This window comes from Haemaphysalis longicornis, unplaced genomic scaffold (genome assembly GCF_048455015.1).
Source record: "Haemaphysalis longicornis isolate Haplotype H1 unplaced genomic scaffold, Haemaphysalis longicornis Haplotype H1 scaffold_1, whole genome shotgun sequence".
NCBI classification, from domain to species: Eukaryota; Metazoa; Arthropoda; class Arachnida; order Ixodida; family Ixodidae; genus Haemaphysalis; species Haemaphysalis longicornis.
Genome location: NW_027526203.1, coordinates 129,025,210 through 129,039,458, shown reverse-complemented (window position 1 = coordinate 129,039,458; position 14,249 = coordinate 129,025,210). Strand labels below are relative to the sequence as shown.

General features: G+C 45.5%; 1 protein-coding gene across 1 annotated transcript in view; it reads left to right on the top strand.

The window, feature by feature from the left end:
- The window catches only part of LOC144179822 (GDP-fucose protein O-fucosyltransferase 1-like), a 43,202-nt gene extending 32,377 nt beyond the window's left edge, over positions 1-10,825 (top strand). The window contains exons 6-8 of the mRNA XM_077708256.1: positions 4,510-4,611; positions 4,949-5,170; positions 9,394-10,825. Coding sequence (XP_077564382.1) covers positions 4,510-4,611; positions 4,949-5,149 — 303 coding nt within the window. The 3' untranslated portion in view covers positions 5,150-5,170; positions 9,394-10,825. The remainder of the gene's footprint in view (positions 1-4,509; positions 4,612-4,948; positions 5,171-9,393) is intronic.
- Positions 10,826-14,249: the final 3,424 nt, after the last annotated feature.

Here is a 14,249-nt window from a genome sequence, read left to right as displayed (position 1 = left end):
CTTTCCATCGTTTATCCGGTCGATAAGGCAGTATTTATTTTATAAAGGCCGAAAGAAGAAAAACTACCATGTGCGGTCCTCGGCGGCCACACCAACTAAAGCAGTGACGTCCATAAGAGGTGCTACATGATTGGACGATGTCCAAGATTAGACCGGTTTCAGTTTCGGTTCTGTGAAACAACATGCTTGGCATCCGACGTTATCGTTGGCTGGAAATTCTCGATATCTCGGTAATCGGCATACCGCGCTTCTGCCATGTTGTCGGCTGTAAAATGCTTCAGATAAGCCTACCAGCATGGCTTGGAATTGTAGTAATCACTAGCCGAGGCTTACGCAGACTACTCACTATAAGCCAGAGCTGCCAGGTGCGGAAATATAAAGTATATAATATATAGCCAGTTTACACTTTTATTTAGTTTTCGCATTTCAAGCAGCTTAGATGACGATTTCTTGAATAGCGCGCGTGCAGTAAGCGTCCCCCAAATTTCCACAAATATCTCATCTCCAGCAACTGCATTCCTTATGCGGGAAAGCGTTCGCAGATGTGTCGTCGTGCTGATTACTGCTGTGCTAGTTCTTAACCCAGCGCAAAAAAGTGCTTCCTTGCCCTTGGTTTTACGCTGTACAATAAAAGTTTCAGTTGATTTTAATTCCTTAGTACACTGACTCTTCTCAGATTTTTCTACTAGCGTACCAGCCAGGGAAGCGTCGCATGTGTGCTTGTGTGGAGCGACGTGGACTTAGAGCTTGATACAGTCTACAAACTGACAAACTAAAAGCACATTCTTCCAGGCACAAATGTGTCGTGGCTTAGTTTCAACTGAACGAACAAATTACGACGACACACCGGCGGCCGGTCGACTAAACGCTGGGCCGACTGAGTCTGTCAGAGGGTCGGTGAGCCGTGCAGTGGTGTAGTCAGGCCAAGCCATCTCATTTTGACGTTGTCCAAAGCATCGTTGTAAATTGGCAAGGAGGATGCAGAGAGCGGGACAGCATTTTCAAATTGATTTTTCTACTGAATAAAGTCGCGTAAATGGAGCGAGAGGGGTCAAAACATGGCCTAGAGACTCCAGACTACAATTTGCGCTAGTAATCCCACAATGTTTACAAATCACTTCAGCGTCCCTTTAGTACCTTGTCTTCATTCTCCACAAGGAGATAAACCTCCGCTGGATTTTTCTGTAGTAATGTGGCATTGCCATGGGTTGTGCAAATGTGGGATTATGGCTGCCCTGCCATGTCGATAATGATAGGCACTCGATCTTGCCACGGACAGAGGGTTGAGAAAGAGAAACGCTGGGACAGGGTCGCCCCCCGATCGCCAGCGCTCCTGTTTAGAAGCACTGGTGGAATGCAGTGAACACCAGTTTGAGATTTCAAAGTAAAACCTAAGGAGCACATCGTTGGCTGCACGTGCAAAGGGGCAGGCAAAGTTGGCTTGCCAGCACATCGAGGAAAATGCGAGGGCAGTGGAACCTCTCATGTGCCTACATAAATCCCCTGTTGCGCACATGTTTTGGCTAGAAGGCACAAATGATTGAGCAGCACACACGAGAATCCGTTCACAATGAACTGCTGTGGTGCTCCATCATAGTGGCTTGGTCGAAACGCTCCTTTTATTGCGAACCCCATCAGTGAATCATGTTTAAAAAGACCGTGCTCTGAGTACGCTGCGCCTCAAGCGCTAATAGCCTAAGCCCGTGAGCGAATGAAACAAGCGGCAAGTGTCGAAAGCTGCGTACCAATTGACGCGTTTCAATTGTCAGCAAAGTAGGTATATGCAGCCTCATTCGTCGACTCCTTGTGCCTGGCAATTCCATGGAGCGAGGTCAGATCACATACCCTCACCGCCCACCCTGCACATAGGGAGAAGAAAAAAACCAGCAAGCTCTGTGCTCCCGTTCCATGATTATGTTCCCCAGCAGGGTCTGGGTGAAAAAAGCAACCTTCCATTGCCCTGTGGGTGCAAACCCGGTTGCGCACATTCGCTGGTTCGCGTGGAACACTCCCGCCATCCTGCTGAGCAAGTGCGGAAGGCGCTTCACTGTTCAGCAGCAGTAGCATACGGGGCAGACGAGCCAGTTTTTTCAGCCCCAGCAACAACACATTTTGCCAAGGCACAAGATTTCTTTTTTATTTTGCTGGAAAACGTTCTCTTTGCTCCATTCTATGCATTGCTTTCAAAAATAAGCATAATTTGCTACCTTTTAGGTCGCCTTTAGTGTGGGGTGCAGCCTACCAAAGCGTATAGTTAAGTATGTGCATTGCACAGGATAACAGAATGTCGCGGCTAGCGCACCATACAAAATGCTTGCTTATTTTTTTTTTTGCTATTCTCTCCACTTGCTGCTTAAAGGCCATTGTAGCACCTTTATACCTGCCATCGCTCTTGCAATACGCGTTCGCTTTGCCCTGCCATACTGCACAATACTAACGCACCCCCCAAACAAAACACGCACGTAAGTTTACCCAGGAAAATTAGAAGAAAAGAAAATTGACACCAATTCTATTGTGCAGATGTAAATGTTGTGTCGCTGTGTACTGTATTTACTCTAATGTAACGCGCACCCGATTTTCACGACAGAGGAAAGAAAAAATCACAAAAGTTATCTTCGCAGAACAAGCCATATATGTATGTACAAGTACAAGAACTGCATTTATTATCATGCTATGATGGCTCTCGTTACCCCCCAGTCGCAACATACTCTATGGAAAACGACCCATGAAAACTGCCCTTCCAAACTTGCGTCACAAAAACTCCAAAAAATATGGTATTAAACAAATTTCAGTGAGAGGCTCCACAGAGCGGCTGTACAAGGGGACACACTGCATAGTGCTACTACGTACCATATTTGCACGATTCTAACGCGCACCTTTTTTTTGCCACAATTAGCTACCAAATTTGTGTGCGCATTACAATTCGGCCCAAAGTTGAAATCGGCTTCAAGGCAGCCAGCAGAATTTTCATAGACATGAACTCCTCCCAAAATCCAATTCTAAATCTGCACATTAAAATCGGCATGAAATAATTTTCTTTTTCCTTTCAAATTTTCCTAAGTAAACTTACCTGTGCGTTACAATCGTGGGCACACTAGAATCGTGCAAATACGGCATGTTTTCTACTTCTCCGTATGATTGCTGCTTCGTCACGGCAAAGCATGAACAAGTGTGGGCTTGCTGTGTAAAGAGGGGCATTTGCTATCCGCTAGCGTTTCATTTTAATTCTTCTTGCACTGACAAGGGGCCCACACAGCCCCTCACACCAGCTGCACCTTTCACATAACATGCGTGCACCCAAGAAGAATATCTTTTTGCGTTTGTGTGTGCGTGCATATGCATGTGTACATTGCTGTATGTAGTCCACTGCCTATGGTTGCTGCCCTCATTAGCCTTAGCATGGCTGGCACCACTTTTCCATTTCTCGAGGTGATAAATTCGGAGGGAAACGCGGTGGTGCAATGTTCTTCCCTGTTGCTTTAATGAGTGCTGTTTTCCGGCACCGGATGATAATTTTTCTGATCAGTTTAGCCATAGAACAATGGGCAGCCCAGGTGGGTACGTTCTCGAGAGATTGTGTTACAGTAAAATCTCGTTACAAGAGACACTCGAGGGAACCAAAAAACGTGTCTCTTGTAACCAAGATCTCTTGTATGCCATGTCGCTAACATGGCGAACATAGGAAAGCCAACCAAACCGCTTTCGGGTGTCTCTTGCAACAGTGTCTCTTGTAAGGAGGTTTTAGTGTAATTAAAAATGGGTGATTCATCACCAACACAGGTCTTCAAAAGGCCTTCAGTAACCCATTGTGTGACTACTTTTCGCGGTCACAATTGCCCTTAACTGCATACCTTATTCTTGTCAAACAAAGAAACGAAACAAATGATCGTTCCTTGAACCACTAATGCCTATTTTGAGCCTACCCAGGTTCATTTCCTGGCACGAGGCCAAAGCCACAGCTTGTGATGGCAGAACATTTTTATGGGCTGCTGCTTTTTTCACCCACAAGCATGCTCTTTTCTGTGCGAACAAACGGAGCGAGCAGTCTTCCGTGTGCTCAATGAGGGAGACCCCTTCTCTAGCCAAGAAATCTTTTGCTTGCGATTGTAGATGATGCTCTGATGGCTTTGGGGGCCACCAATGTCGAGCCTAGCGTCCTCTGTGCCAGTAGCTGTGTCCACGCACTGACTAGTGGGAAACAGATGGTGACGGGGAGGCCCCCCGTTCTCCCCTCGACCCGCCGCGGTGGCTCAGTGGCTGAGGCGTTGCGCTGCTGAGCACAAGGACGCGGGTTCAATTCTTGGCCGCAGGGGCCAGTTTTCTGATGGAGGCGAAAAGCAAAAACGCCCGTGTGTACGAGATTTCGGCGCACGTTGAAGATCCCCAGGTGGTCGAAATTAATCCGGAGTCCTCCACTACGGCGCGCCTCATCGCCTGTGTTGCGTCGGCGTGTCAAACCCTACAATCAATCAATCAATCAAATCTGTTCTCCCTCCGGTTGGTGGCCAGCTGGTGCGTGTGGTGCGGGCCCTGCGGGCACGCTCCGTCTTCGTGGCCACGGACAACGATGCCATGCTGGAGCAGCTGGACCAAGCCCTCAAGCCTCTCCAGGTGAGACTGTGCCTCGGGCCCTTGTGTGGCAAAGGTCAGGGTACCACGGAGGCAGTGCGGTGCAAGATCTCGCACTGCTACCAAGATGTCCTGCTCGGTGAAATCTTTCGAGCAACGTTTAAAGCATCTCGTTCTAGGAAATTAATCTGCAAGCACAGTTGAGTTTGCAGGAATTTTCGTATCCCTTGTGATAGAGAATGAACTGCGCACAGTGGCCTCTGGTTGATTCAAAAAGCCAGCTGTGCAGAACATTTCCCGCTCACACTGCAGCCTTCTGCCCCCATAGTAAGGGATCTGGTGTTTAGGAACCCCCCTCCTTCCCCCCCTTGTGGTGCAGGTGCGGGCGGTGCGCCGGGAGCCAAGTGACCCGCACACGGACCTGGCCATCCTGGGCCTAGCCAACCACTTTGTGGGCAACTGCGTGTCTTCCTTCAGCGCCTTCGTCAAGCGCCACCGCGACGTCCAGGGCCTGCCCTCCTCCTTCTGGGCCTTTAACCCGCAGGACACCAGGGGAGGCCGCACGCACCAGGAGCTCTGACCTGCTCGGGAGGAGGCTCAGGTGTGTCCTACCCCGCAGTGTCTGCAACACTTCTTGCCACTGCAATGGCCAAAAGACGGCTTTTTCGAGCCTTGGTCCAAGTAACCTCGACCTGGGAGGGGGGAATCGGGCAAGGGGTAATTTTCTAGCCCAAGCCGGCAACGTGCAGGCCTCCAAAAAGTCAACTTACAAGCTTACGTCCCAAGTGAGGCTGAAACTTTTTATGCCGGAACACCTTCCTTTCTTACTGCCACAATATATTTTTGTCACGTTTGAAGGTACAGCTTATTTTTTGAATTCTTTGTGGTCGAGAAGACTCAGGATTGGCCTAGAAAATTTTGACAAAGGGTGTTCATATACCTAAAAAGCACGTAACAGAAATGCTCCCCACATCACTGTGTATTGTACAGACACACAACGGTTCATACCTGCCCAATCATGTTTAGTCCAGCCTGCTTATATTGGGAAATGGAAATCATTGCATTATACTGTGTAGACCATTTGTAACGTAACCACCTATAGTGCGGGACCGGATATAATGAGGATTTTTGGGACCTACGTTATATCCAGTCCACAAGTTGTTTCTATTAGAATGTTGTGTAGTTAACTCTTTCGCTACCGCTGGAAAATTGACTAATTTTAGGGGTCCAAGAAAACATTTTTTTTCCTGCTAAAAAATTGGTTAGGCACTAATTGCAGGAACACAAAATGCAGATTATTTAACGCCTTTCCAATAACACCAGTTTTTAGAGGTTTTTATATATCATAGTTGTAAAAAACATATCAAAATAAAAATTTTTGTCAAGTTGTCGAAAAAAAATGATAAAAAAGGAGTTGTGTATATCAAACCACCAGTAGTAGAAAAAAGTTAGAATATACATTTTGTAGGAAAACATTTCAAAAACACGCCCTAGAAAAAATGTCGACTTGCGCGGAACAGTTGGTCAGATATAAAAAAAATGTTAGCATGCACGATGCTCGTGTCATGCGGTGAAGCCCAACCTCCAATTCAAAATGTGCAATTTCGAGTGGTTTCCTGGAGTAAATCCGGCGGTTTGTCATTATCAGAGGCACCAATTTGCCCCCACATAACGTAAAAACATCTTGTCAATGGCTGACTTTGCATTTACAGCGAGCACAATATTTGGGACTAGCACGCGATGCGGAAAAAAACATGCATGAAGTTGAAAACGGAACACCGTGGCTCTTCGCGCTCTGACAGTAATAATCCCAGAAGTCGGCTGAAAATGTCAAGCAGTGCCTGGTTGCAAAGCTACTTTATGATTTTAGGCAGTTTTATTGCCTTTGCGCACGTTGTTCTAAGTACTGTGGTAGTTCTACTTACCCCAGGACCATTCGCAAACAGTTTACAACAGTTTCGGTTTCGTTTCTGCATCGCGAAATTCATATTTAGCGCTACTACACAGTTACCCAACTTCAAGGCTACCTGCCATGGCGCCTGGAGCGTCCGCGACTGATCCTCGAACAAAGCACGGCGCTCCTGATTTCCCCCACCCTAACCCGATTTCTGCTATAAGAACTTCAGATGCAAGTCAAAAGATCACACCCAGTCGCCAGATATCTGTTCCGCCGAGGACAGCGCTTCAAACCGGCCTTACACTGCCAGCTGTTCGACTTCCAGTTTCGTTTCCATGCGAGGATATATCCGGATGTCTAATGTTGCTGCTTAGTTGAACTGTCTATTCGGACGGAGTCTCCGATAAGTTTTTGTACTGTTTCATTTGAAAAACGTTAGGTGGCGCTGCAATAGAGGAGGCTCGTTGTGCTGATCTTTTTCATCGCGCAACTGCTACTCGGCCAAAGATCGCAGGGCACGATTCTAGCTCATCGTACCTCATTTTTGCGAGCAAGGCTATAATTGCGAGTAAGAAGATGATAATAAAGCTCAGCTTTATGTTTTGAGAGATAACTGACCGTGAACGACAACAAGCATCAGCCACGGTGTTCCGTTTTCAACTTCATGCATGTTTTTTTCCGCATCGCGTGCTAGTCCCAAATATTGTGCTCGCTGTAAATGAAAAGTCAGCCATTGACATGATGTTTTTACGTTATGTGGGGGCAAATTGGTGCCTCTGATAATGACAAACTGCCAGGTTTATTCCAGGAAACCACCCGAAATTGCACATTTTGAATTGGAGGTTAGGCTTCACCACATGACACGAGCACCGTGCATGCTAACATTTTTTTTTTTATATCTGACAAACTGTTCTGCGCAAGTCGACATTTTTTCGAGGGCGTGTTTTTGAAATGTTTCCCTACAAAATGTATATTCTAATTTTTTTCCACTACCGCTGGTTTGATAAACACAACTCCTTTTTTTCATTTTTTTCGACAACTTGTCAAAAATTTTGATTTTGATATTTTTGTTTACAACTATGATATATAAAAACCTTTAAAAAACTGGTGTTATTGGAAAGGCCGTTAAATAATCTGCATTTTGTGTTCCTGCAATTAGTGCCTAACCAATTTTTTTGCAGGAAAAAAAATGTTTTCTTGGACCTCTAAAATTAGTCAATTTTCCGGCGGTAGCGAAAGAGTTAAAGCACCTTAACGAGAAACAGTTTTGCTGATAACGCCCTAGAACTTTTTTAATCGAAATTCTTAGATCTACGAGCCTTATGTGTCCTCCCAAAAATAATTCTGACAACCATGACATACAGTAGCGCGGGAACATACTTTCGTCTGCATGCGAGATGAAAAGCAATATTTAAAAACTTGTCCCTAGCTAAAATAAATGTGAATCGCAGGCTCTCTCATTTCTTTATGTGTTTATTTTTAATTCACTACTCTATTTTGTGCGAAGGCAGCATCTGTTGGAATGATTGATAGGTAGAATCTGGCTTCAAGTTGTGGAGATCGGCAGTTTGATTCTCCCCGGGTGCGTCCTTTTTTTTTTTTAAAGCTGCCGTTGGCGTATTTGGAAACTTAAACCGAATTTTTAGGCAGAAGAAATGCCCCTGACTCCAGCAGAATCGTCAATGCTCCTTCACTGGGTCTGTTTACTGAACGCTGCCGTTGATTCTGGGCAGTTAGCCGCCCTAAGAGCAACCCAGCGGCAGTGGGTGGCATGTATTAGAAATTTTCAACATAATAGAGAGTTTTAGCTAACCGTTTTCGACGGTCCGCTCCGGTATCGGCGGCACGGTCAGTGCAACCGGAGCCAATGCCGTTCGCGGCCAAGCGGGCCACGCATGCGCAATGGCGCTCCCGCTTGCTATCGGAGCGGAGCGGACCGTGAAAAACGGTCAGCTAAAACTCGCTAATGTTTAAAAATACATATACAGTTTAAACTTATACAAATACTCGTGTTAAAAGGTTTTCAATAAATGAATAAACATTTCAGCAGTTGCAGTAGCTGCTAGGTTTGCAGGTCACGTGACTAGGACACATATCGTAGTGTCAAGTTTCTACACTACTAACCACCACCCTTCCGATTTCAGGAAGCTTGGTGCCAAATTTAATTTATTTCCGCCTATTTGTTCATAATTGGCTTGTGGTTACCAGGCTATATAAAATGCTAGCTTTCGTATGAGCTAGAGAACGTATACACGACAAAAATCAGTGGTCCGTCCCTTTAAGACTACAATACTTCATATCCATTTGGGCCCTAGAAGGATAAGGGAGTGTAACAGTACCAGAGAAGTAATTTTAGCATTGCTACTGCCAAAGCTAGGACCATATTACATGTCAGGTTAGTAAGTACTAATATGCTGCACTAGTAAAGTGAATGTTACATTTTTGCAGCTGTATTGCCCTGCCCAGTTCATAAGCTTTTGAGGGAAGCCAAACCTATCCATACCTGACCGGTGCATCCCATGATATTGTACCCGACAGTTGACATTGTGGAACAAAAATTGGTTCCTAGAAAACGAGGCACAAAGTTTGGAGACATAAGCGAAAATGGTCATTTAGGGAATTTCAGTGTAACTAACCTTTGTAACTAACTTGAGGTGTAATATTTTGCAGGCACATTTTTTGGGACTTGCAAACTGCAAGTATATTACTAGTACTACATAATACAAAAAAATTAATTTTTTGGCAATTTGGGATCTCAGAACCAGTTGCATCCCAGGGCAAATGAGTTGCCATCGACATAATTGAAAGCAGATTTTGCAAACACTTTGACAATCCCAATTTTAGACCCTGAGCCCACGATATGTGGGATGCATTTTGTCCCGAGCTGGGTGGGTGGGACTGCGTCACACCCATCTGTGTACTTGCAGGTGGTGCCTGGAAGGAAGAGGGGCCACCAGGGCACGCCAACCAGGCTCCCCTGCAAGGAGGAGGCCTGCATTGTGCCCATGTCTCAACGGCGGAACAGCACTCGCTGGCACATGAATGTGTGCGGCGCTTTTCTTGGCGGCTCGTTTTAGCGGACAGTCCTTAGTGGCCTGGTGTGTGGGCCTCAAAGGGAGCTTCCAGGCGGCCGTGTGGGACATTCTGTGGTCCTCGGCAAGCAGGAGCTGCTCTCCCGGTTCCGTCCACTGGCGTACGCGAGAGGATGGCCACCCTTCAGCTGGGGCGGCTGAGAAGAAGCGTGCCCAACTCTGCCTCAGAAGCCACCAAAAGGACTGGATGCATCCAGCTTTGCAGTGCTTGTCATGAAAACCACCCTGTGGCCCACCCACACACACCTGCTGGGCATTGCTCTCCCGTTTTCCGAGCAGTAAACTGCCGCAGTCCTTACCACCGCTACTACTCAGCGAACATCGAAAAGAACACTGAAGAGGTTCCAAAATTTTCACCGTAAGGGACACTAAAATGTGAAGGGGTTAATGGTGCACAGGTAGACGAAGCTGACTTGGCCTACATGCAAAGTAACCCCTTCCAAGGCGCCCTACCAGCTAGCCCACCAAGTCTTCCTTGTAAAATGAAAAGTGGTTGATGACAGGGTTTGGAATGTGAATGCAACACTTTCAACAGCGTAGGTAATGCAGAAGCACAGTATCTCTGCCACATATATTTTATTGCACTATGATATACAATGCTGTGCATAGGGAATGATGTGACAACATTAGCAGAGGCTATTTACCAGTTTTCAAGATGCAACAGTGAATGATTCAACAGTATTGGCAGAGGCTGCTTACCCGTTTTCCAGACGCAACAGTGAATGATGCAACAATATTGGCAGAAGCTGTTTACAAGTTTTCCAGACGCAACAGTGAATGATTCAACAGTATTGGCAGAGGCTGCTTACCAGTTTTCCAGATGCAACAGTACGGACATATCAATGTGCCTCGGTACCTTTGTTGGGTAGGCTTATCCTTTTGTGTGAAACTGTCTTTTCACACTCCTTCCCATCACATGACGTGGGCAGAGCTTGTCATGCATCCTGTTTGAGTTGGAGGACGATCGTTTGCCCTCCTGTCAGTGCTGAGTGAGGATGCGGTCCTTATTAAACAGTGTGCATTGTGTGTTCACAGACTCTTCACTGCTTTTCAACTCATTCGGGGTGCATGCACAAAACTATCACTGTGCAAAGGGGAGAACATCACCACCATGCACTGACCAATGCTGCAGTGAGCTCTGGGGGAAGGGGTGGCTTTGGGCAAGCAAAAATGCGTGTGCGTGTGGGAACAACTCCTGCACAAGAAATACTCTACACTTGCGAGTGCAGCGTAATGCAGTGCTTCATGCAATTGCATGAAGCACTGTTGGAGGACTTGGAGATGAAGCACTGTTGGAGGACTGTTGGAGGACTTGTCTTACTCCATTTCACTTTCAGTTTACCTGTCAGTTTTTAGTTATGCCTCTCACCACTTTTATCAAAGGGACACTGAGGTGAATTTGCCAAACTTCTGTTTTTGTTTGCATCGCATAGACTGTTTTTGTTTGCATCGCATAGACTGGCTCAAATAAACGCACTTTTCATCGTTTATCCAGTCGATAAAGCGGTATTTAATTTATAGAGCCTGAACGGAAAAAAAAATACCTTGCGACATTTGCGGCGTATTGAAGATGCGGCGTGATTGGACGATGTCCAAAATTGGAATTCAAACCAGTTTCCGTTTCGGTTATGCAAAACAACATGCTTGGCATCTGACTTTATCGTTCGCTGGGCATTCCGATATCTCCGGAATCGGCATACTACACCTCTGCCATGTTGTTGGCTATAGAATTCGTAAAACAAGCCTTCCAGCACTGCTTAGAATCGTAACATTCACTAGTTGAGGCGTACGAGGTGGCAGAGGTGGGCCGTCCGTGTCATAGGAAGTGCTGAAATGCGAGGCACTTTGCCCCCACCTTTGGAGCTTCGTGGCTCGTCCCTGCGTCGTAACAGGCTTGTTTACACCAGGCCGAGAGTCAGCTGATTTGGCACTGTGCCCGCAAGCAGTTGGTGTTTATGTGAAAACCATGCCAACTAGACCGCCGGCGCATCAGTGTCAATGTGCACGCATTCTGCCAACTCGCCCGTAGAGCAATGAAAGTTGCAGCACAAAATGGTGAAATCAGTATAACAAACATTACACAAGCACAAAAAAAATAACACACAAAGAAAACAAACATGCGCTATTGAGGATTCGAACTTGCAAACTGCAAAACAAAGGACCTAGTGCTGTAGAGCTTTGCATCAGACCACATGACCACGTTTTTTTTTTTCTTTCTCTTCTATGGTACAATTCAAATATAGAGAAACATATATACAAGAACTATTTACAAACTTGGTGCTTAACGTTCGTTACCGCGGAAAAACTGACCGATTTTTAGGGATCCAAGAAAAGATTTTGGTTAGGCACTAATTGGAGCAACAAAAAATGCAGATGATTGAACGCCATTTCCAATAACACCAGTTTTTTAAATGTTTTCACACATCGTAGTTGCAAAAAAAAAATCAAAATCAAATTTTTTGTCAACTGACAAAAAATTTGATTTAAGTTGTCGAAGAAAATTATAAAAAAGGAGTTGTGTATAACAAACTTCCGATAGTATAAAAGAATTCTAATATACATTTTGTAGGGAAACATTTTAAAAACACTTCCTAGAAAATATGTTGGCTAGCGCGGAACAGTTTGTCAGGTAGAAAAAAAATGTTAGCACGCGTGGTGCTCGTGCCATGCGGTGAAGCCCAACCTTCATTTCAAAATGCAATTTTGGGTGGTTCCCTAGAAGAAATCTAGCGGTTTGACCTTATCAGAGGCACCAATTTGTCCCCACGTCACGTAACACTTCTTGTCAATGACTCACTTTGCATTTACGGCCAGCACAGTATTCGGGACAAGTACGCGTTGCAGAAAAACATGCACGGAGTTGAAAAATAAACACAATGGTTGATGCTTGTTGACGTTCACTGTTATTTATCTCTCAAAACATAAGCTTGCGGTTTATTATCATCTTCTGACTCACTGTTGTTGCCCTGCTTGCAGGATCGAGGTGCGATGCGCTAGAATCTTGCCTGCAAACTTTGGCCGAGTGGCTGTTGCGCAATGAAAGAGACGAGCACTACGAGCCTCCTGCATTGCGGCAACGCTTAACATTTTTGACAGTGCAAAACTTGTTTTGACAGTACAAAACTTGTTGGAGACTCCGTTCAAATAAAGAGTTCAACTAAGAAGCAACAATAGACCTCTAGCATGCCTCTAGAGATAACCTTGTATCGAAACGAAACTGGCAGGCAAACAGCTGGCGGTGTGTAAGGCCAGTTTGAAGCGCTATCCTTGTCGGAACTGATATCTAGCGACTGGGTGTTATCTTTGGACTTTCATCGACAGTTCTTATCGCAGAAATCGGGTTACCGTAGGTGGGGGGAAATCAGGAACGGCATACTTTTTTGAGCATCAGTAACGGACGCTCAAGACGCCATACCAGGTAGGCTTGAAGTTGGGTAACTGCGTAGTAGCGCCAAATATGAACTTCGCGATGCAGACACGAAACCTAAACTGTTGTAAACTGTCTGAGAATGGTCTACAATACAAATTGGAACAACGTGCGCAAAGGCAATAAAAACTGCCTGAAATCATAAAGTAACTCTGCAAACAGTCACTGCTTGAAATTTTCAGCCGATTTCAGGGATTATTACTGTCAGAGTGCAAACCTGACAATTTCTTCACCATTCGTGCCCTGATAAAAACCAAACGCTAATGCTGACAGGGACTCCGGAACTATTTTGGGAGTGGGGGGGAAAGTACTGCCGTATTTTTCATCATCATCATCAGCAGCAGCAGCTTGTCTACGCCCACTGCAAGGCAAACGCTTCTCCCATAGCTCTCCAATTAACCCTGTCCTGTGCTAACTGCGACCAATTTATACCCGCAAGCTTCTTGATTTCGTCTGTCGGCTTTGTACGTTTTGTTTTCTTTTTATTTCTCATATTTGCCCATTTTATATATTTTTATTTTATTATTTTATTAATTGGTATAATTTTGTTGACGTCTATTATTTTTTCTTTTATATTTATTCGTATTTATTCATATGTTTGTAGCCTCTTTTATTCTAAAATAGTTTCAGAAGTAAGGAAGTAAGGAATAGTTTCATCATTTGCGCAGACTGCGCAAATGATGAAACGGGTTCGAAAGCTGGAAAAACATTTTTTTTTAATATTTCAGCATTCGCTCCTTCAGTGAAGTAAATTTGAACGGGCGAAACTCCAGAAATGTTACAATAAACAAGAAAGTAGACACTATAGTTACAAAGCTATTAGCGCTGATAGACGAGCTTCATGGCTGGCACGGGAGGGACAGGGCAGGGGAGGCTCTCAAAGGCGGCCGAAGGTTGAGGTTCGTTCTGCCGTTCTACACACAAACTCTCTCATAACGGCATCCAATTGCAGTTCCGCAGCTCTCTTCTTGTGCACGTGGAGCAGAAGAAGGTGTGTCAACCTCCTCTGCGTCATTCGATTGCGTAAAAATGTTTTTACTCGCCTCAGAGCACTGAAAGATCGCTCTCCTGAAGCAGCTGACGCAGGCACAGAAAACACGAGTTGCAGGTACCGGACAACCTGGTCCATCATCTCTCGCAGATCTGCAGTCTTACCCTGCAGTGTCTGTAGAATGCGTTCACTTGCGGCCGGACCCTCGTCACGCAGGAGCGTTGGGAGAAGCACGAGTTGCGCTGAAAGCCTACTGATGTCAAAATCTGCAGC